The sequence below is a fragment of the Hypanus sabinus genome, chromosome 8 (assembly GCF_030144855.1).
Source record: "Hypanus sabinus isolate sHypSab1 chromosome 8, sHypSab1.hap1, whole genome shotgun sequence".
Lineage (NCBI taxonomy): Eukaryota > Metazoa > Chordata > Chondrichthyes > Myliobatiformes > Dasyatidae > Hypanus > Hypanus sabinus.
In genome coordinates, this window is record NC_082713.1 from 105,106,312 (window position 1) to 105,133,574 (window position 27,263).

Sequence of the window (27,263 nt, forward strand, 5' to 3'; positions counted from 1 at the left end):
CAGGGGGCTAAGCAGGTACTACAACTTGTCTAGAGGTGACCTGCAGGCTAGCGGAAGGAAGGAGTGCCTTACACCATCCTATATCTGGCATAACATCAGATAAAAATGGAATTTTGTGTGTTAAGGCCAAGCTATCCAGCTTGTACTCTGCATGTTCATAGTTGGTGTGGTGCAGTGCAGACAGGCTTCAATCTGCTAAATCAGTGTTGTCATAATAATGCTTACTGTTGGGAATGAGTGCAGTCTCCCCTGTAATTGACTTACTTTCATCATAGTCTCTGATTATCATGTATCAAAGCAAAAGAGAAACATGTTCTCAAGGAATCGAGGGCTGTCAGGGGGATGAGTGCTTATACCAATGAATTTAGGCCCTGACTGTCTGACAGCTTGGATGTAATGGTAAATTCATGAACAATACAGTACTTTAGCCACTAGCACAGAAGAAAGTAGTATACATTAAAGTGACTTATTGTAGGGAAGTCATTTAAAATCTAGTAGTTTTAATAAATGTTACAGGAATAAAAATATTAGTATAGGAAAATTTTGGAGTTGTATTTTGGCACTAACTGAAGTAAATTTCAAGGTGTAATGTCTGAAGAACAGTGATACTGCAACTTTAAACTTTTGAGGTTTCTTCTTGGTTCTTCATCTTTCCATCTCTTCAGTGATTTCTGCATGCGAATCAGCAAAATTAAACTGATAACCAGTTCACACCACTGCAAGGCGCCTACCGAATTGCAGGATTTTTTGTATTTTCAGCAATGTTTAGAACTTTAAAGAATGGTAAATTCTATTTCCTTGCAGGCAGAATGGGTAGCTTTGAATTATGTACCGTTTGCTGAAAAGTCACTAGAAGTTGTTGTGGATTTATATCAGAAGACAGCCTGTCACAAAGCTGTAGTAAATGAAAAAGTGCTTCAGAAAATCATTAAGGTAAAATATTTATGTTGAAGTGTATTAAAGTGTTTTATAATTACTTTGTATATTAACTTTGGATGTTCTGTAATGAAATTCTAAACTTGAGCTATTTTGTGGGTAACTAGTCAATGCAGACAATTATTTGCCTTTAGGTAACTTCTTAAATAGTTAAAGTAATCAGCTTTCAGTTTTTATTGCTTCGTATATCTAAAGCTCTTGTAAACTGATTAGTTTGAATGATTCTTAGGCTCGTGAAACTTTCTATACCTTAAAAGTTGTGGTTTCAACTTTGGTTTGCTTTGCTTATTATGACTCTTACATGTATCAAGATACAATGAAAAGTTTGTCTTGCATGCTGTCCATAAAGATCAAATGATTACACAGTGCAGTGAGGTAGAACATAGAACAGTACAGCACAGTACAGGCCCTTCGGCCCACAATGTTGAGCCAACCCTCAAACCCTGCCTCCCATATAACCCCCTACCTTAAATTCCTCCATATACCTGTCTAGTAGTCTCTTAAACTTCACTAGTGTATCTGCCTCCACCACTGACTCAGGCAGTGCATTCCACGTACCAACCACTCTCTGAGTGAAAAACCTTCCTCTAATATCCCCCTTGAACTTCCCTCCCCTTACCTTAAAGCCATGTCCTCTTGTACTGAGCAGTGGTGCCCTGGGGAAGAGGCGCTGGCTGTCCACTCTGTCTATTCCTCTTAATATCTTGTACACCTCTATCATGTTTCCTCTCATCCTCCTTCTCTTCAAAGAGTAAAGCCCTAGCTCCCTTAATCTCTGATCATAATCCATACTCTCTAAACCAGGCAGCATCCTGGTAAATCTCCTCTGTACCCTTCTTATACAGAGGCGATCAGAACTGGACACAGTACTCCAAATGTGGCCTTACTAGAGTTTTATAGAGCTGCATCATTACATCACGTCTCTTAAACTCTGTCCCTCGACTTATGAAAGCTAACACCCCATAAGCTTTCTTAACTACCCTATCTATCTGTGAGGCAACTTTCAGGGATCTGTGGACATGTACTCCCAGATCCCTCTGCTCCTCCACACTACCCTGCCATTTACTTTATACTCTGCTTTGGAGTTTGTCCTTCCAAAGTGTACCACCTCACACTTCTCGGGGTTGAACTCCATCTGCCACTTCTCAGCCCACTTCTGCATCCTATCAATATCCCTCTGCAATCTTTGACAATCCTCTACACTATCTACAATACCACCAACCTTTGTGTTGTCTGCAAACTTGCCAACCCACCCTTCTAACCCCACATCCAGGTCGTTAATAAAAATCACAAAAAGTAAAGGTCCCAGAACAGTTCCTTGTGGGACACCAACAGTCACAACTCTCAAATCTGAATGTACTCCCTCCACCACGACCCTCTGTCTTCTGCAGGCAAGCCAATTCTGAATCCACCTGGCCAAACTTCCCTGGATCCCATGCCTTCTGACTTTCTGAATAAGCCTACCGTGTGGAACCTTGTCAAATGCCTTACTAAAATCCATGTAGATCACATCCACAGCACTACCCTAATCTATATGCCTGGTCACCTCCTCAAAGAACTCTATCAGGCTTGTTAGGCATGATCTGCCCTTCATAAAGCCATGCTGACTGTCCCTGATCAGACCATGATTCTCTAAATGCCCATAGATCCTATCTCTAAGAATCGTTTCCAACAGCTTTCCCACCACAGACGTAAGGCTCACTGGTCTATAATTACCTGGACTACCCCTACTACCTTTTTTGAACAAGGGGACAACATTCGCCTCCCTCCAATCCTCCGGTACCATTGCTGTGGACAACGAGGACATAAAGATCCTAGCCAGAGGTTCAGCAATCTCTTTCCTTGCCTCATGGAGCAGCCTGGGGAATATTCCGTCAGACCCCGGGGACTTATGTATTTTAACAACTCCAACACCTCCTCTCTCTTAATATCAACATGCTCCAGAACATCAACCTCACTCATATTGTAAACAAAGTAAAACAAAAACAATACAGAATAGTGTAAAACCCACTGAAAGAGTGCAGTGCAGGTAAACAGACTCACTTTCAAGGACTCTACTGCTCACGTTCTCAGTATTATTTACTTTTTTAAAATTTATTGTTTGCACAATTTATCTTTTGTACTTTGGATGTCAGTCAGTTTTCATTATGAATAGTTTTTCATAAATTCGATAGTATTTATTTTCCTGTGAACGCCTGTAAGAAAAGAAATCTCAAGGTATAATACCATGAGGTTATAGGTAATTCGATAATGAATTTACATTGAACTTTGAAATTTTAAAGTGTAATTCAAAACAAGGTAGACTGTGAGGCCAAGAGTCCATCTTATGAAAAAGTGGTCCTTCAAGAGTCCTTGAGCTGGATGTTACATGATTTCAGGCCGTTGTATCTTCCTGATGAGAGAAGGGAGAAGAGAGAATGTCCAGGGTGGGTGGGATTTGTCTGCTTTATTGAGGCAGCAAAAAGTATAGAGAGAGTCCATAGAGGGGAGGCTGATTCCTATGATGTGCTGAGTTGTGTCCACAGTTCTCTGCAGTTTCTTGCAGTCACGTGCAGAGCAGTTACCATACTAAGCTATTATGGCTCCAGACCGAGGGAGAGAGGGGTTCACTGAACTCCTGTCGAAGAGAAGATTTAAACTTCTTCAGTGTAGGCATCACTGGCAGAGGCTTTGCTGTAGTGAATTTAAAAAGCAAACATGAGGAAATCTGCAGATGCTGGAAATTCAAGCAACACGCACAAAATGCTGGTGGAACGCAGCAGGCCAGGCAGCATCTATAGGAAGAAGTAATGTCGATGCTTCGGTCTGAGACCCTTTGTCAGTACTCTCTTAATTGTGCCTCTATTGAAAGTTCTTAGGAATTGGGGGGGCCATACCAAACTTCTTTAACCTTCTGAGGTGAAAGAGACATAGGAAGATTGCTTTCTATGGTGCATCAATAAAAATTGTTAAGAGTCGATGGGGACATGCCAAATTTCTTAAGCCTCAACACCATTGAGCTAGAGAGCAGCTTGTTTCCTTTCTAAAGTCAGTGACCAGTTCTTTAGTTTTACTGACATTGAGGGAAGGCTGTTGTCATTACACCATGTCACTAAGCTCTATATCCCCTTCCTATACTCTGACATCATTATTTAAGATGTAGTCCACTACAGTGGTATCATTTGCAAACTTGTGGATTGAGTGAGAGTGTACAGAGTAGAGTGGAGGGCTGAGGATGTAGCCTTGTGGAGCAACAGTGGTGAGAATAATTGTATTGGAAGTGTTGCCAGCTGTCCTTACTGATTGCAGTTTGTTAGTCAGAAAGTCAAGGATACAGTTGCAGAAGAAAGCATATAGATGATTTGGCAGGAAAGGTCATTCATTGGTTATACGACATGGGTGATCATGGTCCCATGATCATTATTGTTCTTGGCAAATTTTTCTACAGAAGTGATTTGCTGTTGCATTCTTCTGGGCAGTGTCTTTACAAGACGGATGATCCCAGCCATAATCAATACTCTCCAGACTGGCATCAGTGGTCTCATAACCACAACTTGTGATATAGACCAGCAGCCCAAATGACCACCCACCATCTTGCTCAAGAGTGACCTGCGGAGGAAAGGAGTGCCTTGCACTTCCTCTGGTAGAACGTTTATCCACCTTGCTACCCATGAGCAGGGAAGTTGCAAATAGAATTTAATTCAGACAAGTACATGCTTCATTTGACAAGGGCCATTGAGGGAATATAGTTAAATGGTAGAACATTAACGAACATTAAGTATTGTGGAGGAACAGAGAACAGACAGCTTGGAGTAGATGCTCGCTGTCATTAAAGTTATCAGAGCAAATCAATAAGCTGGGTAAAAAGGCATTATATGATGCTTTCCTTTATTATGCAAAGTATAGCATATCAGAGTATTGAGTTTGCTACCACTGGTTAGTTAACAAGAGTAACATGTACAGTTCTGGTCACTACATTATAGGCAAGAGAAGTTGCAGAGAACATTGACCAAGTTATTGCTTGGATCCAAAGATTGCAGCAGTGGGGAAAGATTGGATAAATTAGGGTTTTTTAAGGAGCAAAGCAGATGAAAAGAAGACTTAATTGAAGTGCAAGAAATGATGAGGGGCCTGGATAGAATAAATAGGACATATATATTTCCCTTTAACAGTGGCTGGATTAGAGGGTAAATGAAGTAAAAAGAATTTCACTCAGAAATTTGGAACAAGTACTGAGGCACATTGAGAAGCTTGCCTTGGTTACAGATGAGATTATATTGCACAGTGCATTGAGGTAGAGCAAAAGTTAACTGTCTGGAACTCACTGTTAGTAAGGATGATAGAGGCAGAAACCTTCATCACAATTAAACAGTGACTGGACGTGTATTTGAAGAGCCATGGTTTTCAGTGCTACCAGCCTGCATCTGGAAGGTGGGGTTGACCACTGCTTTAGACCAGCACAGATACAATGAACTGAATTGTTTTGTGTATCATAATTTCTGTGATCTGTGCTGTGACAGTATCTTGTCAAACTGGGAAAAATATTTTTATTACCCATTGCAGGCCTCTTGATTAATTTAGAATTGTAATAAAACAAGAATGTGTTGGGTTTGTATCAAATTTCAACAGAGAATTTACCCCTCTCTACTTTTCTTTCTTTAGACCTTAAGAATACCACTGAGCCTGAAGTATGCCTGCCCTTCGGAAACCACATGGAAGATGGCTGTTTCCTCCCTCCTGAAGGTGCTTTCTATTGGACTTCCAGTTGCAAGGCAGCATGCTTCCTCAAGAAAATTTGATACTATGTGGTCAGAGTTATCAAATACCTTTGAAGACTTCTTATTTACAAAAAGGTGCATGGAGAAAATTTTTCGCGAGTTGTGGTCTGTTTCACAAACATGCTTTTCATGTCCTTGAGGTTATTATTAAACATAGTATAGTAAATATATTGAACAGTATTAATAAATTACTATAATATTAAATCAGTGTATGAATTTGCTGGATCTGATGCTGAACCATATCAGCCTGGCTCTTGCCTGACTCTAAGCTGGGTGGCAGTGTGACATGTGATGAGGACGTTAGGAGAATTCAGGGTGACTTGGATAGGTTGGGTGAGTGGGCAGATACTTGGCAGATGACATTTAATGTGAATAAGTGTGAGGTTATCCACTTTGGGAGTAAGAACAGTAAGGCAGATTATTATCTGAACGGTGTAGAGTTAGGCAAGGGAGAAATACAAAGAGATCTAGGAGTCCTTGTTCATCAGTCACTGAAGGTGAATGAGCAAGTGCAGCAGGCAGTGAAGAAGGCTAATGGAATGTTGGCCTTTATTACAAAGGGAATTGAGTACAAGAGCAAGGAAATCCTCTTGCATTTGTATAGAGCCCTGGTGAGACCACACCTGGAGTACTGTATACAGTTTTGGTCTCCAGGGTTAAGGAAGGGCATCCTGGCTGTAGAGGAAGTGCAGCGTAGATTCACGAGGTTAATTCCTGGGATGTCTGGACTGTCTTACGCTGAGAGGTTAGAGAGACTGGGCTTGTGCATGCTGGAATTAAGGAGATTGAGAGGGGATCTGATTGAAACATATAAGATTATTAAGGGATTGGACAAGATAGAGGCAGGAAATATGTTCCAGATGCTGGGAGAGTCCAGTACCAGAGGGCATGGTTTGAGAATAAGGGGTAGGTCATTTAAGACAGAGTTAAGGAAAAACTTCTTCTCCCAGAGAGTTGTGGGGGGTCTGGAATGCACTGCCTCGGAAGGTAGTGGAGGTCAATTCTCTGGATGCTTTCAAGAAGGAGCTAGATAGGTATCTTATGGATAGGAGAATCAAGGGATATGGGGACAAGGCAGGAACTGGGTATTGATAGTAGATGATCAGCCATGATCTCAAAATGGCGGTGCAGGCTCAAGGGGCCGAATGGTCTACTTCTGCATCTATTGTATATTGTCTCAGAACATTTCATGTTTGTAGACCTACATGGTCTTGTCAAATGTGCTGGTATATTGGTGCTCTTCTCAAGGAGTCCTGCTCGATATTAAGTATCATCCTCCGGATGAAATATTAATCTGATCTTTTCTCAACATGCGAGTTTATGTTGTGTGTCAAGAAAGAAAGTCTTCTGGTGCTTTTTAATAGCCAACATACTAAAGATAAATATTGTGTTCATCTTCATTTAATGTACCTTAAACATAGAACATATTGTAGAACAATACAGCACAGTATAGGCCCTTCGGCCCACAATGTTGTGCCAAGGTCAATCTAACCCTTACCTCTCACAAAGCTGTCCATTTTTCTATCATCCATGGTGCCTATCTAAGAGTCTCTTAAATGTATCTGCCTCTACCACCACCCCAGCACTGTGTTCCACACACTCACCACTCTGCAAGAGGAAAAACAGCTCTATAGTATGGCCTCTCATATTAGCCATCGCCATTTACCTTCTAGTGCACTTCTCATAAAATCTTCCTTTGCGAACTCAGGAAGGCACTTTGGTCAGCATAGATGACTTGGGTCAAAGGACCTGTTTTCCATGTTACAAGGCACACAGGGAGAATGTCCAAACTCCGAATTCCACCCTGAGCTGTAGCAGCATTGCGCTAACCAACAGGCTATCGTAGCACCACAAGTTGTACATAAAGTTGTACGTGTGCAAGGATGTAATGTTGAAGCTTTGTAAAACGCTGATGAGACCTCACTTGGAGTATTGTGAGCAGTTTTTGACCCTTTATTTAAGAAAGGATATACTGACATTGGAGAGATTCATGAAAGTGATTCAGAGATTGAAAGGCTTGTCATATGAGGAGCGTTTGATGGCTCTGGGCCTGTATTCACTAGAATTCAGAAGAATGAGGGGATCTCACTGAAACCTATTGAATGTTGAAAAGGGTGGATAGAGTTAATATGGAGAGGATGTTTCCTATGGTGGGGCTGTCTAAGACCGGAGAACACAGCCTCAGAGGGGCATCCATTTAGAACAGAGATGAAGAGGAATTTCTTTAGCCATAAGGTTTATAAACCTGTAGAACTCTTGGCCACAGGCAGCTGCAGAGACCAAAGACATAAGTCTTTATGTAAACTTAAGGCAGAGTTTGATAAATTCTTGATTCGTCAGGGTGTGAAAGAATTTGGGGAGAAGGCAGGAGATTGGGGCTGAGAGGGAGAAGATCAGCCATGATGAAATGGTGGAGCAGACTCAATGAGCCAAATAGCCTAATTCTACTCCTATATCTTATGTTCTTGTATGTACAAAAATATTGTGCATAAGTAATTTGGGAAAGCAAACTTGTTCCAGAATTTATTCTGTCTATCCAAATTTAGACGGAATTAAACTCATTAAATAGGAAGTTGTTGAATGACCATTGGATTGTCATACTAATTGTAATTTTATTTCACAGCTCACCTCCCGATAATCTCTCTATTCAGGAATTTGAGAAAAATGAAAGTATAGACGTTGAGGTGAGTTTAACAGGTTTAATGTATTCGGTGAATAATGAATATATTAATTTGTACTTGTTAAACAAAGAATTTCTGTGCAATTACCATCTATTTCATTGATATTTACCTCTGTACAATAATGCCGCTGTTATAATTCATTGTAGGTCGTGCAGCTGATTAGCACAGATATATTGCCATATGCAAACTTCATTCCAAAGGAATTTGTTGGCCAGATAATGACGATGCTAAACAAAGGTTCAATCCATTCTCAGTCAACTTCATTTACAGGTAGGCCACATCGTTAGTGTGTTCATGAGTTGGGCAGAAACAAATTAGAGCCTGGAGGAAAACTGGCAGGAAAAGTTCAAAATAAATTTATTATCAAAGTACATTAATGTCACCATATACTACCCTGAGATTCATTTTCTTGTAGGAATTCACAGTAAATGCAAAGAAACACAATAATGTCAATGAGAAGCTGCACACAAAGACAAACTATCAATGTGCAAAACACAAGAAATTGTGCAAGTATAAAGAAAGAAAAAAATAATAACTAATAAATTTTGAGATTGTTGTAGATAGTTCTTCACTCTGGTTCAGGAGCCTGATGGTTGTGGGGTGAACCTGGTGGTGTGAAATCCAAGGCCCTGTACCACCATCCTGATGGCAGCAGGGAGAAGAGAGATGGTGAAGAAAATACCAAGCAACAGCGAATTATAATTTGTGAAAACAGAAATTATCTCATGTAAATAAAGGGCTTAAGTATCTTAACAAAATTAGAAAAAGTGATGGCAGAAATATCTTAATTTTAATATTCAGCTCATCACTCTAGCTCCTTGATTAATAGCAAGGCTTCCACACTAGAAGATAGAAAGGTGCATAGTCGAACATATGAGATCAACTGTTGCAACAGCTCATCCTTTTAAATTAGGCAGTTTTGTTAAACATTACAAGTTGTTCCATATAGACATGATTCTTATATATTGTACTGGAAGGGTTTCATTAAATTAATACCAAAATCTCCACGGGTGTATGGACAGCACTCATAGAATGACCTGCAGATATTTTCACTGAAGAGTATGTGGAGAAAAGATTAAAAGTTTGTAAATTGTCGAGCAAGCTCACAATCAAAGTTTGCATCTGAAGATATCCTTTACCAAGTTTAAGCATGTAGTGTTTCACTGAAATATATAGGCACAGTATGAGATTTTCCAGGGCGCAGGCCTCGGCAGGTTTGTGTGGGAGACCAGCAGTTGCCCCTGCTGCAAGCCTTCCCCTCTCCACGCCACTTATGTTGTCCAAGGGAAGGGCACTAGGACTCAAGCAGCTTGGCACCAGTGTCATCGCAGAGCAATGTTTTGTTAAGTGCCTTGCTCAAGGACACAATGCGCTGCTTCAGCTGAGGCTCGAACTGGTGACCTTCAGATCACTAGAACCGATGCCTTATCCACTAGGCCACGAGCCAACACTACCAGTCACTGAAATAGCACTGCAGTCAAAGCTGAGTTCATTATCATGTGCACAAGTACACATATGCACAGTTGTAATGGAAAACTTAGCTGCAGCAAAAAAGGGATCTAGTGTTTTCCTGGCGTATATGAGGAATATATGATTTTCATGCTTCCAGCTGGGTATAGGAATTGATTATAACCAGTGTTTTAATGACAGACTCTGCCATCTTCATCTGGTTTGATACCTGGACATTTTTAGTCCGGTGCTATACCTGTACCTGGCTGGAAGCCCAAGAAGAGTTTATTCGTTACTTGCAGCAGCATCACAAACATAATAGTATTATCATATAAGTAGCATTCACAGGAAAAATGTATTAAACATAAATTATTAGTAACAAACACAAAATGCTGGAGGAACTCAGCAGGTCAGGCATTTCTATGGAGAGAAATAACAATGTTTTGGGCTGCGACCCTTCATCAGAACTCAATTTTATATAGAGGTTTATAGACAATAGACAATAGGTGCAGAAGTAGACCATTTGGCCCTTCGAGCCTGCACCGCCATTTTGAGATCATGGCTGATCTTCTACTATCAATATCCGGTTCCTGCCTTGTCCCCATATCCCTTGATTCTCCTATCCATAAGATACCTAACTAGCTTCTTCTTGAAAGCATCCAGAGAATTGGCCTCCACTATCTTCCGAGGCAGTGCATTCCAGACCCCCCACAACTCTCTGGGAGAAGAAGTTTTTCCTTAACTCTGTCCTAAATGACCTACCCCTTATTCTCAAACCATGCCCTCTGGTACTGGACTCTCCCAGCATCTGGAACATATTTCCTGCCTTTATCTTGTGCAATCCCTTAATAATCTTATATGTTTCAATCAGATCCCCTCTCAATCTCCTTAATTCCAGCATGTACAAGCCCAGTCTCTCTAACCTCTCAGCGTAAGACAGTCCAGACATCCCAGGAATTAACCTCGTGAATCTACGCTGCGCTTCCTCTACAGCCAGGATGTCCTTCCTTAACCCTGGAGACCAAAACTGTACACAGTACTCCAGGTGTGGTCTCACCAGGGCTCTATACAAATGCAAGAGGATTTCCTTGCTCTTGTACTCAATTCCCTTTGTAATAAAGGCCAACATTCCAATAGCCTTCTTCACTGCCTGCTGCACTTGCTCATTCACCTTCAGTGACTGATGAACAAGGACTCCTAGATCTCTTTGTATTTCTCCCTTGCCTAACTCTACACCGTTCAGATAATAATCTGCCTTTCTGTTCTTACTCCCAAAGTGGATAACCTCACACTTATTCACATTAAACTTCATCTGCCAAGTATCTGCCCACTCACCCAGCCTATCCAAGTCACTCTGAATTATCCTAACATCCTCATCATATGTCACACTGCCACCCAGCTTAGTATCATCAGCAAATTTGCTAATGTTATTCTCAATGCCTTCATCTAAATCGTTGACGTAAATCGTAAACAGCTGTGGTCCCAATACCGAGCCCTCTGGCACCCCACTAGTCACCACCCGCCATTCCGAGAAACACCCATTCACCATTACCCTTTGCTTTCTATCTGCCAACCAGTTTTCTATCCATGTCAGTGTCTTCCTCCCAATGCCATGAGCTTTGATTTTACCCACCAATCTCCAATGTGGGACCTTATCAAATGCCTTCTGAAAATCGAGGTACACTTCATCCACTGTATCTCCCTTGTCTAACTTCCTGGTTACATCCTCAAAAAACTCCAACAGATTAGTCAAGCATTATTTACCCTTGGTAAATCCATGCTGGCTCAGCCCAATCCTATCACTGCTATCTAGATATGCCACTATTTCATCCTTAATAATGGACTCTAGCATCTTCCCCACCACCGATGTTAGGTTGACAGGTCGATAGTTCTCTGTTTTCTCCCTCCCTCCTTTCTTAAAAAGTGGGATAACATTAGCCATTTTCCAATCCTCAGGAACTGATCCTGAATCTAAGGAACATTGGAAAATGATTACCAATGCATCCGCAATTTAGTAAGGAAAAGACTAAATACAAATAAAACAAAACAAAATTCTTTTAATTCAAAATGTTCATAGTGTTGTTAAACTGTAGTGATTAGCATTGTGCTAGTTGGTTCAAGAATCATACAGATTCTTCTTTACAAAGACAGTCCACTTGACTTGGAATCTATCTCAGACCATCTGCTGCTAATCCATACTTTATTCACAAACTGCTTCTGTCTCCCTGTCAACAACTCCTCTGCTGCATTTACACTTCACTACTGTCTTCAGTTCTTTCTGAATCCCAGTCCTCAAAGTGTAAAACTTGGATCTTTTGACTTAATTACCCTTGAGACATTATTTCTAATATCCTTTTGCCCCACTTTGAGTAACTGCATTGTCATGTGTAGTCCAACTGCTAGTTATCATGTATTTTTGACCATCAAGGTCTAAGCTGTGAAAGGTCCAAGCTATCTTCAACTCTAGAACGCAAAATATTGAATGACAGAGATACAAGAGACTGCCAGTGCTGGAGCAACAAGCAACCTGGTGCAGCGACTTTGCAACCCAGAGTCTTGACCCAAAATGTCCTTACCTCTCCCTCAGATGCTGTTACAAGAAAATAAGGTTGTGTTCGTAGGTGATTTTAACTTTACATATATTGACTGGGACTCATGGTGTAAAAGGACTGGATGGGAACGAGTTTGTCAAATGTGTTCAGGGAAGTTTCCTTAATCAGTACATAGAAGTCCCAACTAGAGAGAGTGTGATATTATATGTCCTATTAGGGAATGAGATAGGGTAGGTGAAGAAGTTTGTGTTGGTGAACACTTTGCATCTTGTGATCATGATGCCATTCATTAGTTTCAAGGTAATTACAGAAAAGGATAGGTCTGATTCTCAGGTTGAGATTCTAAATTGGAGAAAGGCAAATTTTGATGGTATCAGAAAGGATCTGGCAAATGTGAACTGAGACAGGTTATTTTTTGACAAAGGTGAACTTGGCATGTGAGAGATTTCAAAAGTGAAATTTTGAGAATACAGAGTATGTATGTTTCCATCAGAATAAAAGGCAAGGATAATAAGAGGTTTTAAGAATCTTGGTTTTCGATCGATATTGAGGCCCTGGTTAAAGGAAAAAAGTTATTGGCAGGCAGGAACAAATGAGGCGTATAAGAGAACACTTAAGGAAATCAAGAAGGCCTAAAGAAGCCACAGGGTTACTCGAGCAGACAAGGTGAAGGAGAAGGCTTCTACAGGTATGTGAAGAGCAAAAGGATAGTAAGGGACAAAATTGCTCCTCTGGAAGATCAGAGTAGTAATCGACATTACAATGCAAAAGTGTTAGGCACATACATACTTATATGTATTTAGAGTTAAAGTTAATGTGGAGTTTGTAAATCTGGCAAGAGCAAAGGATGTTGGGAATGGTAGGAGTGGAGTGTTGTGGGAGGGGTGTGGGACAGGTGACGGAGAAGGAGTGCTAGGGATGGGGGTGGTTCAGGTACAGACACACACAGCCCCAAGACACCAGGCAAGGTAATTTGACTCTTATTAATTGGCTTCTTGATCATTACAGAATGTCTTTCTGGTGCTTCCCACTTCTTCCCCTCTCCCTTCCCCTTTTCCCAACCATGATCCACCTGTCCCTGCCCACTTTCCACTCGCAGTCCACAACAGAAACCCATCTCAGAATCAGGTTTATCAGCACTCACATATGACATGAAATTTCTTTTATTTTACGACAGCAGTACAGTGCAACACACAAAATTACTACAGTACTGTGCAAAGATCTTAGTCACCCTTGCTATATTTATGTTCTTAAGACTTCTGCACAATGCTGTACATGTGGAGCCAAAAGAGATGGGGGAGGACTTAAATGGATTTTTTCATCTGTATTTACTTGTGAGACAGCCACAGTTTATAGATGTGAGGCAGTGCAGCAGTGAGGTCATGGACCGTACAGATTACAGAGAAGGAGATAGCCCACAAAGCTGTGCCAAATATATCCATTAACTTAGAAATTACCTAGGGTTACCCATAGCCTTCTATTTTTCTGAGCTCCATGTACCTATCCAGGAGTCTCTTAAAAGACCCTATTGTATCTGCTTCCATCACCGTTGCCAGCAGCCCATTCCATGCACTCACCACTCTGCATAAAAAAAACTTACCCCTGACATCTCCTCTGTACCTACTTCCAAGCAAATTAAAACTGCGCCCTCTCATGCTAGCCATTTCAGCCCTGGGAAAAAGCCTCTGACTATCCACACAGTCAATGCCTCTCATCATCTTGTACATCTCTATCAGGTCACCTCTCATCCTCCGTCACTCCAAGGAGAAAAGGCCAAGTTCACTCAACCTGTTCTACATCCTTCCTGTAGTGAGGCGACCAGAACTGAGCACAGTACTCCAAGTGGAGTCTGTCCAGGGTCCTATATAGCTGGAATATTACGTCTCAGGTCCTAAACTCAATCCCACAATTGATGTAGGCCGTGGCACCGTGTGCCTTCTTATCCACAGAGTCAACCTGCACAGCAGCTTTGGGTGTCTTATGGACTCTGACACCAAGATAGAAACATAGAAAATAGGTGCAGGAGTAGGCCATTCGGCCCTTCGAGCCTGCACCACCACTCAGTATGATCAAGGCTGATCATCCAACTCAGAACCCTGTACCTGCTTTCGCTTCATACCCCCTGATCCCTTTAGCCACAAGGGCCATGTCTATCTTCCTTTTAAATATAGCCAATGAACTGGCCTCAACTGTTTCCTGTGGCAGAGAATTCCACAGATACACCACTCTCTGTGTGAAGAAGTTTTTCCTCATCTCAGTCCGAAAAGGCTTCCCCTTTATCCTTAAACTGTGACCCCTCGTTCTGGACTTCCCCAACATCAGAAACAATCTTCTTGCATCTAGCCTGTCCAATCCCTTTAGAACTTGAGTATAAGCCTAGTTGATCCAGTCTTTCTTCATATGAAAGTCCTGCCCTCCCAGGAATCAATCTGGTGAACCTTCTCCGTACTCCCTCTATGGCAAGAATGTCTTTCCTCAGATTAGGGGACCAAAACTGCACAGAATATTCTAGGTGCGGTCTCACCAAGGCCTTGTACAACTGCAGTAGAACCTCCCTGCTCCTGTACTCAAATCCTTTTGCTATGAATGCCAACATACCATTTGCCTTTTTCACAGCCTGCTGTAGCTGCATGCCCACCTTCAATGACTGGTGTACAATGACACCCAGGTCTCGTTGCATCTCCCCTTTTCTTAATCGGCCACCGTTCAGATAATCTGTTTTCCTGTTCTTGCAACCAAAGTGGATAACCTCACATTTATCCACATTAAATTGCATCTGCCATGAATTTGCCCACTCACCTAACCTATCCAAGTCACCCTGCATCCTGTTAGCATCCTCCTCACAGCTAACACTGCTGCTCAGCTTCATGTTATCCGCAAACTTGGAGATGCTGCATTTAATTCCCTCGTCTAAATCATTAATATATATTGTAAGCAACTGGGGTCCCAGCACTGAGCCTTGTGGTACCCCACTAGTCACTGCCTGCCATTCTGAAAAGGTCCCGTTTACTCCCACTCTTTGCTTCCTGTCTGCCAACCAATTCTCTATCCACATCAATACCATACCCCCAATACCGTGTGCTCTGATCCTCCACACTGCCAAGAGTCTTACCATTAATACTATATTCTGTTATCATATTTGTTGCTCACTGTCTTGAGGCAAATTCGGGTGAATAAATCTCAAGGGCCTGACAATGTGTTCCCTGTGGGAGGCTTGAGCCAAAATTTCTGGGGCACCGACAGAGATATTTAAAACGTACTTAGTTGCAGGTGAGGTGACAGAGCATTTGAGGATAGCTAATGTTGTTCCATTGGTTAAGAAAGGCTCTAAGAATAAGCCAGGAAATTATAGGCTGGTGAACTTGACATTAGTAATGGGAAAGTTATTGTAAGGTATTCTAAGGAATCAGGTATATAAGTATTTGGACAGACTGATTATGGATAATCAACATAGCTTTGGGTGTGGTAAGTAATATCAAACCAATCTATAGAGATTTTTGAGGAAATTACCAGGAAAGTTGATGGAAGCAAGGTAGTGGATGTTCTCTACAAGGCCCTTGATAAGGTCCCAAATGGGCAGAAGGTACAGGACTGAAGGTGCTGTATTCGAATGTACACAGTAAACAGAATAAGGTAGATATTCTTGTGGTGCAGTTAGAGATTGGAAGGTATGATGTTGTGGGCATCACTGAGTCATAGTTGAAAGCATATATTAGTTGGGATCTGAACATCCAAGGATACTGATTGTATTGAAACAACAGATAGATAGGCAGAGGGAGTAGGGTGGTTCTGTTGGTAAAAAATAAAATAAAATCCTTGGAAAGAAGTTTCATGGGATCGGAAGATGTAGATTCCTTGTGGGTAGAATTAAGAGACTGCAAGGATAAAAAGCCCCTAATGGGAGTTATATATAGGCCTCCGAGCAGAAGCCAGGATGCAAGGTACAATTTATAGTGGAGATAGAAAAAGAAAAAAAAGTCAAAAGGCAACGTTACAATACTCCTGGGGGATTTCAATATGCAGATAGATCAGGAAAATTAGTTTGGTGCTGATTTTGAATCGCAAGAGAAAATTGATCTTTCAAGAATTATTAGATTATGGAATGGTTCCCAAGGACTGGAAAATTGCAAGTATCAATGCACTCTTGAAGAAAGGAGATTATAGGCCAGTTAGCCTGACCTCAGTGGTTGGGAGGATGTTGGAGTCAATTGTTAAGGATGCAGTTTTGGGGCACTTGGAGGCACCCAGTAAAATAGGCTAAATTCAATATGGTTTCCTGAAGGGAAAATCTTGACTGACAAATCTGTTGGAATTCTTTGAAGTGTAAGGGGTTTCTTTGGCATGTCAACAAATACACTCAAAAACTTTTATAGATGTACCACGGAGAGCATTCTGCCAGGCTGCATCACTAACTTGTATGGGGAGATTAGACGGATTAGGAGAAAGGTCAAAGAACTGGCAAATGGACTACAGTGTTGTTAAGTATATGGTCATGCACCTTGGTAGAAGGAATAAAAGCATAGACTGTTTTCTAAATGGAGAGGAAATTCAGAGGTCCGAGGTGCAGAGGGACTTGGGAGTCCTCGTGCAGGTCAGTGGTAAGGAAGGGAAATGTAATATTAGCATTAATTTCAAGAGGGCTAGAATAGAAAACCAAGGATGTAATGCTGAGGGTTTATAAAACACTGGTGAGTCCTCACGTGGAGTATGATAAGCAATTTTGGTGATCATTATTTAAGAAAGAATATGCTGATATTGGAGAGTGTTCAGAGGAGGTTCACAAGAATAATTCGAGAAATGAAAGGCTTATTGTATGAGGAGTGATTGAACCTTGCTGGAATTTAGAAGAATGAGAGGGGAATTTCATTGAAATCTATTGAATGGTGAAAAGCCTAGATAGAGTGGATGTGGAGAGGAAGTCCATTTTGAACAGAGATGAAGAATTTCTTTTGAGTGGGTGAATCTGGAATTCATTGCCACAGGTGGCTGTGAAGGCACAGCCTTGGGTGTGTTTAAGGTGGAGATTGGTAGACTCGTGATTGGTCAGGGCATGAAAGGTTACAGGGAAAAGACGATTGAAAGGGAAATGGATCAGCCATGATGGAATGGTACAACAGCCTCAATGGGCCGAATGGCCTAAATCTGCTCCTATGTCTTATGATTCAGTCACTTGGCATTCAAAAATAAGGTAGTAAATTGGATTAGACATTGGCTTTGTAGAAAAAAAACAGAGAATGGTTGCCTCTCTGACTGGAGGTCTATGACTAGTGGTGTGCTACAGGAATAGGTGCTGGGTCTGTAGTTGTTTGTCAGCTATATAAATGGTCTGGATGATAATGTGGAAAACTAGATCAGCAAATTTGCAGAAGACACCAAGATTAAGGATCTGTTTGACTGCCAAAAGACTAATAAAGCGGGATCTGGGTCGGCTGGTGAAATGGGCTAAAAAATGGCAGGTAGAACTTAATGCAGACAAGTGTGAGGTATTGCACTTTGTGATACCAACCAGTGGTGCTAGAGAGTTTATGAACCCTGTAGAATTTTCTCTATTTCTGCATAAATATGCATAAATATGTGATTAGATATTTTTTTAAAACCAGATAACTAGAACCCAATTAAATAAATAACACATTTTAGGTCCTATTTATGCAGAAAGAGAAAATTTTATAGGGTTCACAAACTTTCTAGCCCCACTGTATCTCTTACATGGTGAGCAGTAAGGCACTGTAGGTCTTGCATGGTGAGCGTGTTGGGACAGAGATCTGGGAATACAAATCTGTAATTCCTTGGAAGTGCCATCACAGGTAGATAGGGTCAGAATTAGAATCAGAATCAGGTTTATAATCACCGGCATGTGTTGTGAAATTTGTTAACTTAGCAGCAGTTCAATGCAATGCATAATATAGAAGAAAAAAACCAAAATAAAATAATAATAAATCAATCAATCAATTACAGTGTATGTATATTGAATAGATTAAAAATTGTGGAAGAAACAGAAATTATATATATTAAAAAAATGAGGTAGTGTCCAAGGGTTCAATGTCCATTTAGGAATTGGATGGCAGAGGGGAAGAAGCTGTTCCTGAATCACTGAGTGTGTGCCTTCAGGCTTCTGTACCTCCTACCTGATGGTAACAGTGAGAAAAGGGTATGCCCTGGATGCTGGAGGTCCTTAATAATGGACTCTGCCTGTCTGAGACATTGCTCCCTGAAGGTATCCTGGGCATTTTGTAGGCTGGAACCCAAGATGGAGTAAAATTTACAACCCTCTGCAGCTTCTTTCAGTCCTGTGCAGTAGCCGCACCTTCCCATACGAGTTAGTGATGCAGCCTGTCAGAATGCTGTCCGTGGTACATCTATAAAAGCTTTTGAGTGTATTTGTTGACATGCCAAATCTCTTCAAACTCCTAATAAAGTATAGCCATAAAGAAATTTTTTGGCAAACTGGCCTTCATAACTCAATGTATGGAGTACAGGAACTGGGATATTACATTGTAATTGTATAAGACATTGGTGCAGCCTAATTAGGAGTACTAATTTTGGTCACCTACTTACAGGAAAGATAGAAATAAGTTTAAAAGAGTGCAGAGAAAGTTTACAAGGATGTTGGCAAGGATGATCAGTTATGGTTTTACTCCGGAGAACGTAGAAGATTGAGAGGAGATTTGATAGAGATACAAAATGGAGGGGTATAGACAGGGCAAATGCAAGCAGGCTTTTTCCACTGAGGTTGGGTGAGATGAGAATTAGAGGTCATGGGTTAAGGGTGAAAGGTGAAATGTTTAAGGGGAACATGAGGGGTAACTTCTTCACTCAGAGGATGGTGAGAGTGTGGAACGAGCTGCCAGTGCAAGTGGTAGATGCAGGATTTAAGAGAAATTTAGATAGGTACATGGGTGGAAGGTATATGGAGTGCTGTGGTCTGGGTGCAGGTTGATGGGATTAGGCATATTGATGGTTTGGCACAGACTAGAAGGGCCAAAAAGGGCTTGTTTCTGTGTTGTAGTGTTTTGTGACTCTGACTCTACTGGCATGTCATATTCACAAGCAGTGGGGCTAGTTACATCTTTGTTTGATGAGGCTACCAACATGTTATAATAGAAATAACCTGCATGGTAATAAACTGAAGTCTGGAGACTGAGTAGTGACTTTGAAGTTGGTTTCATTGAAGTGGCCACGTACTGAAAGAGTAACTGCTTCTTTGCTTCTCCAGAGGCCGAAATTGACATTCGAATGAGAGAGGAATTTTCCAAAGTCTGTTTTGAGACATTGCTTCAGTATTCCTTCAGCAATAAGGTGACAACACCCCAGGAAGGCTACATTTCTCGAATGGCATTGTCTGTGCTCTTAAAGAGGTCTCAAGATGTCTTGCATCGGTACATTGAAGACGAGAGGTTGAGTGGCAGGTGTCCTCTCCCAAGGTTAGAAATGTATTTTGAATTATTGAAACGATCTGAATCTCTTACTGTTTTGTTGAAAGGAAAATGGACATTATCGTAAAGGATCAACCATGAAGAAGGGCACATATTGATGGATAGGAAAGGTTTAATGTGATATGGACCAAACACTCAAATGGGACGAGCTCAGGTGGCAACCATAATAGTGATATCTCCTGAGTTAAGCCTGACGTTCTCCTGAGAGGGTATCTATTGGTGAGTCCTCAGGTGGCTATAGAGGCTGACCTGGGATCCACATTCTGGTATAGTGTGGGCAAGAGTAAAATAGTGGCTATGTTTAATGGTTGGGTCTTTTGGTTGTTCAGTCTCCTCTCACAGCTGCCACTTGTTCTCCGTAGCACAGCAGAGATTGCTGTCATGTAGCACAGCCCCCTCTGGAACAGATTTCCTTCAAGCATATCTATTGAGTGCAATGTCTAGTCTCAGGATGCTGAGTGGCAGAAGTGATGTTAAAGATGAGGTGAGAATGTACTCAGATCAATGTTTAAATACCAATCATTTCACTGAATCCCGGTAGGGATTACGTGCAGGGAACTAAATTCCACTCAAGTTAAAATGGATTTTTCCCATTTTGTTTGCATTCTGACTGCCTTTCTCTGAAAATTTTCTTCAGTTGGGAGTGGATTATGTTTGACAGTATAGATGCAGATTCGTTTTAGCCAGCAATGTGTACAAAGTCAAAACCAAACAAACTGGAGCTCCTTAAGGTATAAATGACAGTGAAGTAATGCAGGATACATATTAAACCTTGCTCACACCACACTGGAGAACAACTCTTCAACCTTTCATATTATAAAAATTAGACAATGGGGAAAATGCACAAGGATGCCCAAAGAATGTAAGGCTGTACCTAGCAATAAAGAAAGAACATCTTCTCTTGAGAAACGAAGGCTTTTAGGTAACCTATGCAGATCTTTAAGGAACAGTCAGGTTCCTGATGGAGAGAGAGTGCTTCCATTTGTGGGGAAGACCATAACTGAGTTTGTTGGAATAAGAGGGTCACCAAGCAATCCAAAAAGGAATTCAGAGACATGCTCTTTATCCAAATAGTGAAAATGCAATATGTAAGGGGAGGCTAAACAAGCATCGAAGATAGAAGTATGCACTTGTAGGAAGATGATAGGATAGGAAGAGATAAAGGTGGAGAATAAATGGCGACATGAAGTCGTTAACCAAATGACCCATTTACTTGTCCTCTGTATCAACAAAGCAAATTACAGGTGACCACCACGTTACAAGGGAGTTATGTTATTAGAAAATTACTTCATGTATACGTATCAAGAAACAACAGTTGAAAAGAAAATAACTTTTGTGTACTTTTACTTAAATTTTGCAAGATCATATTTTCTTTATCTGAGATTTTTTAGTTGTGATTTGTAAATTCTGTAAGGACAAATTTCTGTTCTTCAAACTGCTACAACTTGGAGGTTGACTGCAATATGGAACAATGAAAGGGTAGTATGCTTGTCTATTCTAATCTTTATATATGTCACTTTGGCTAAGATGAACTACTCTGGACTCTTTCTAATAAGTGCAGATAATATTTCCGTGGTCTGTGGTCTGCACAACATCTGTTGAAACCCTTATAGGAAGTGAAGAAATACTGCCATCATGTGGCTAAATTTCAAACAGCAGAAAACTATTGTTTTTGTATTGCAAGTTTATTCAGGTAATTAAATAATGTACTTCTGTATTAGGTATCTAACGCTTGTTATTTTTCTTTTAAATACAGGCAACGAGTGACAGAAATAGTTTTTGTTTTAAAAGCAGTCAGTACTCTTATGGATTCACTTAAGAAAACAAAGCCTGAAAATGGTAATTGTTTCTATATACTGTATCTGAGAAAACTTTTTACAATCTGGTAAAGAGCTGTAATGCAATCCCTGTTGCGAAGTTACTTTAGCAGGCGTTAAGAGTGCAGTGCAGAGTGTTCTGAGTCATGGCTAAGTTATAAGTTAAGGGATAGAGGCAGATTAGGCCATTTGACCCATCGAGTCTGCTCCGCCATTTCATAATGGTATCTGGTTTCTTTCACAGAAGTCTATTCATGAATCAGCAGGGATTTTTTTGTTTGCAATCTGTCAGCTGTGATAATTTACAGTTCAATCTGTTCACAAATCAAACATGGTGGGCTTGAAAGAGTCTTCTGAGCGACTAGCATATGACACCCCAGGGGATCTTTCCTAACAGAAGTAAACAGTAAAGTTTTAAAATGTAGTGTATCTTGTGTTCCATTCAAATAAATGTGTGCTATTCCTGTGACAGTTCTAACCTACACGTTTAATGAGCAGATTGTGCAGTGTATCTGCACCATTCGTACTCTGCCACTAGTCCTTGAAGTTGTCCAGGATCAGAACGCAGCAGAAATCATCAATGAATTTCAGCTAGCAAGTTGGCACCTCCACGTTTGCCTACAAATCCCATATTGATGGAGGTTAGCCTTGTAAGCGAGAATGATGACACTCTGTTATGGAACTGCCCACATTTCCTAATAGATTCTGTACAGTTATTAAACAATGCACACCCACATCATATGATTCATTAAATTTAAATTTTGTAGCTGCCTTAGCGTCAAGATGAATAGAATTCAGTGAGTCCCAATCCTGCTCATTTCTCATAGCTTTGAAAGCAGTTTCTTTTTCAAGAAAGTATCCTATTTCTTAAAGTTACTATTGAATCTACTTCTACCAAACTTTCTAGCATCTAACCTCAGCCTTGAGGTGAATTTTATATTTTAAAAAAAAGTTTTTTTTAACTTATCTGAAAAGATGAAATTTGTTTTCCATAACTATTATTTCTTGCAAATGGGTTTGAATTTGGTGAGGCATTTTACCAATAACTCATCCTCATTATATAGTTTTAGCATGCTGAGATGCAATCTGGCATCTTTTGCAGTTCAAGAAGGTTGCAAAATGACCCAACATTCAGACAGTATAAAGAAGACTAATCATTTGGATTTGTACACATGGCTATACTCTTGAAATGAGACAGAAGAGGAAAAAGTAAACAAATATTTTGTAAAATTGTTCATTCTAATGTATAATGGTTAGTGTTGCAAGGATATTCGACCAGAGCAAAATTCCATGAAATCTTATGAAGCTAGTGCTGGTTTACTGTTGAAATAAAGCTTAGAGTTTCATTGCAAACTATACATTCTTGTATCAGTCACCGTTCTAAAGGGGAACTTCACTTCGATCTTTCAGGAGGGGATGATGAGAATCAGATTGTGCAGCTGCTGCCTCAATACGTTGCCATGGTGTCCTCGCCTCAGTTGGTGCCTTTGGGGTCAAAGGTTACTTGCTTTCACTTCAATTCTAAAGCGGCCTTTCAACATGAGTGGGGCACTCAGTTGGGTAGAGTGATCCACCATTTATGCCGAGCTTTGGATGTTCCCAAATAACAAGATTTGAGATTCTCCATCCTTTCCATTTGAGTAGTCATGGATTTGGGGTTCCCATTAATTGTTGAGGATGTTACAATTTTACAAGGAGACTTCGACAACATCCTTGGAATGTTTCTTCTGTTGGCTTGATATCTTCCTACTGTGATCAAGCTCTGAGCCTATTCAAAGTTCAAACTAAATTTATTATCAAAGTACATATACAGTCCTGAAAATCATTTTCTTGCGAGTATACTCAGTAAATTCAAGAACCATAATAGAATCAATAAGAGACACCACTCAACAGGATGGACAAACAACCAGTGTGCAAAAGGCAACAAACTGAAAATACAAAAGAGAAGAATAATTAATATATAAATAAATAAGCAAGCAAGCAATAAATATTGAGAACATGAGTAAAGACTTCTTAAGAATGAGTTTGGATTAAGACGCATGAAAGATGTGGCCAGCGAGTGTGAATAGAGTCATGATGTCTGGGAGAAGAAACTGATTTTGGTTTACCTATCGTGCCTGTTTATTTGTAGGATTAGTGGTATCTGTGCAAAGTTTTGAGGTGCCCACCTTAGATAGTGCAAACTTAATTATCATTCAAGCATACATGAATATAGCCAGACTAAACAGTGTTCTGTTCCTCAATGGCTGTGATGCAAAATACAGTGCAAACAGTCATACACAGCACAAAGCACATACAAGATAAAACATACAGTCACACAAAAAGTATATCTAGCCCAAGTCCCTGAGTGACACGTCTTGCAAGTTGATGGTACATGGGTGTTATCAGGAAGAGCAAGCAGTTTTCAGCAGTCCGCATGCACATTAATAGTCTGCATCTCATAGTTTACAGGAAAGTTAAGTTCCACTGCAACCCTGTAGTTGGTTCAAATCTGGAACACACACCGTGTCAAGATGGTGGAGATGGCCTCTCAACATTTAAGAAGTATCTAGATGAGTGATTGAATCACCAAGTCATAGAAAGCTAAGGAGCAAGTGCTGGCAAATAGGATTTGTAGAAGTGGTTTCTTGATGGACAGAGGGCCTGTTTTTGTATTGTCAGACTCTGAGGTACAGTATACAAAATTATGAGGGTTAATGGAAGCAGGATTTTGTCACTGAGGTTTTGTGGGAATCGTACTTAGAGGTTATGGGGTAAGGATGAAAAGTTTAAGGGGAACATGAGGGGAAACTACTTCACTCGGGGTGGTGAGAGTGTGGAATGAGCTGCCAGCACAAATGGTGCATGTGAACTCAATTTCAACGTTTAAGAGAAGTTTGGATAGGTACATGAACGGGAGGGGTATGGAGAGCTATGGTCCAGTTACAAGTTGATGGGAGTAGACAGTTGAATGGTATCAGCATGGACTAGATGAGCCTAAGGGCTTGATCTGTGCTGTACTTTTCCATGACTATGATAATCTAGCAAGCGACAGTGCTTAGATTAGTGATGTTGCTGTGGTATCATCTACTTCATTCTCTGATGAAAAAGGATGTTGTTATGACAAGAACGTATGCCAAATATTTTGTCTAGAGGAAAGCTGTTTTCTATTGTGCTTGAGCCGGAAAGATTTTTCCTGTGTTTTGTATTACGTTCGGAGTTTGACTTTGTTTTTTGTCGTTACAGTTGATACCAACACCTGGTCGCAAGTCATTGCTCTGTACCCAACGTTAGTTGAATGTATTACCTGCACTTCTTCTGAGGTTTGCTCAGCTTTGAAAGAAGCATTAGTCCCATTTAAAGATTTTCTTCAGCCGCCAGTAGCTAAAGTACAAAATGGAGAGTCTTGACAAATATAAAATTGCTACTTCATCTGGAGGACTATTGCCGATTCCGAGAGTTGATGTACCAGAGCACAATCGGGGAAGGTCTGAAACATAATTAAATGTAAAGATCTACACGTGCAGACTGGACTAAATAACAATCAGGGGCCTTGCTGGGAAGCAAACCTTACTGACTGTTGGGGTTATTAGATATGCGTAGGGACAAAAACCTTGTGTAGCAGCCCCGCCATTTTTTTTAGTGAATCTGACCAGAGGGTTTGTTTTAGTTAACCAGCCTAAATCTGGTGCAATGATATGAAAGTGTTTGAGGGAGGGAGGGTGTGTGTGTGTGTACAGGTTGTGTTTAAAGATGTTGCTGATGTAATTTAAGAAAAGATATATATTCAACATCATATATTTGAGAAATTGGCTGGCATTTTGTGCACTTTCTAAGAAGTACTTCAAGTTGTGCACAGACCTATATGCAAGTGAGTTCCATAACATTCCATGTCATGTGACCAGCCTTTCTAAGTAAAGGGAAATTATGTACTTGTGTGTAAAATAAATTGTCCACTTCTGTTACAGAGTGTGACGTTTTTCTGTGATAGTTTGAAAGGTGTTGTGCATCAGCACGCTGCAGTGCTTAAATGAGCTCTCTACATCGTTTCGTCATTCCCTTTCCTCCATGTCAGTATTAATATTATGTAAATAATTTTTGATCTGACGATTTTTTTAAAAAGGAGTGTTTATTTGAAAATATTTGGTACTTGACACTATTGTGATCACATTGTGATTTGCCTGCTGGAATACAGTTCTTTCCAATTACAGCTGTACATTACAAACTGTTTTAGTGCCCAGAAATAAAACTAATAATCTGAAGGGAGTGGTTTAGCAAACCTAATTTCTAAGTTTAATCTTCCAACAGACACAAGCTAAATGGTTCCATCTGCAATGCCTTTCCGGTGCTTGTCAGCTGCACAGTTTTTTCAGTGACATTGATAGCTGAGCTTTTGCACAATATACTAACAATTTTTAAAAAGGTGCTTTTGTACAGTATTGTGGGTTAAATCTATTTTTGTGTGAAGTAATATAAAAAAATTATAATTAAACCTGCTGTTTAACTTGAGTGCTGTTAACTAATTAGATCCAAATTCTGTATGCCACATAAATTGTACAATCTTTATACCCCTTTACAGTGTTTATTGATGTTTAATAGTTCTTATCACTTTCTAAAAGAAACTATGTGGTCCTTTGACCAGGCGATGATTTGTACTACAATTGTATTGAGAACTTCAAGTTAATGTCTTCTTCCATTTAACACCTGATTGTGTCACCAGGTTACATTTATTATTGAGGTATGTGTATATTATGCAACCTTGAGATTTGCCTCCTTACAGGCAGTTACAAAACAAGAAACCTAAAGGAACCCATTGAGGAAAAAAAGACCTACAAACACCCAATGTGCTGAGAGAGATTTAAAAAAATTATGCAAGTTGTAAAAGTAAGCAAATAGCATTTAGAATTAAAGTAAGTCCTCAGACAAATAGCCCAGAGCAGAGACACAGCCTCAGCCTCAAGGCAGCACGTAGCAGAGTAAATGTTGAGCCCACAGCCACAAAGCCCAGAGCAGGACCAGAGCCTCAGCCTCAGGGCAATGAAGAGTGGAGTAAATGTTGTGAACCGGCCCAACCCTTGCCTCTGATCCGACACCCTGACTTTTCAATCCTTCTGGCTCAGAATTAAATCGTCCAAACATCTAGTCGTTCCTCGTTCTAAGACCTGGGCCCTGTTGCATCATTACTTTTTGGGCCCACACCCCTCTGCCACATTTCAATCCGTACCTGACCTTTCCAAATAGGCCCAGTGCTTAGATCGACCCAACCTCAGTGGATGGGTCCCAATTCTGCCTTTCCTCTGCTCTGTTTGCCTTGACTTTGTCTCGAATAAGCCTCAACTTCTCCTCGGACAATATTGTCATCATCATTATTTTTATTGTCATTAATAGAACATGGAACAGTAGAGATCAGTACAGGCCCTTCAACCCTTGATGCAGACCTTTTAAACTACTTACCCTTCCCTCCCACATAGGCACATGAATGAAAGAAAAATGGAGAGCTAAGAGACTTAAATACTGCACTGTATCTTCCTCTACCACCAGGCCTGTTCCATGCACACATAACTCTGATTAAAAACTTACCTCTGATACTCTTCCCCTCCTCCACCAATACTTTACTCCAACCACTTAAAATTATTCCCCTGATGTTAACCATTTCCAC

At 40.5% G+C, this 27,263-nt stretch overlaps 1 protein-coding gene across 2 annotated transcripts in view; it reads left to right on the forward strand.

Moving 5' to 3' along the window:
- mon2 (MON2 homolog, regulator of endosome-to-Golgi trafficking) overlaps positions 1-26,096 on the forward strand; it is a 177,763-nt gene extending 151,667 nt beyond the window's left edge. For both annotated transcript variants that reach the window (XM_059977529.1, XM_059977528.1), the window contains 7 exons: positions 805-933; positions 5,578-5,768; positions 8,317-8,377; positions 8,521-8,644; positions 19,589-19,796; positions 21,565-21,647; positions 24,851-26,096. In XM_059977529.1, the coding sequence (XP_059833512.1) occupies positions 805-933; positions 5,578-5,768; positions 8,317-8,377; positions 8,521-8,644; positions 19,589-19,796; positions 21,565-21,647; positions 24,851-25,014 (960 nt within the window). In that variant the 3' untranslated portion in view covers positions 25,015-26,096. The remainder of the gene's footprint in view (positions 1-804; positions 934-5,577; positions 5,769-8,316; positions 8,378-8,520; positions 8,645-19,588; positions 19,797-21,564; positions 21,648-24,850) is intronic.
- Positions 26,097-27,263: the final 1,167 nt, after the last annotated feature.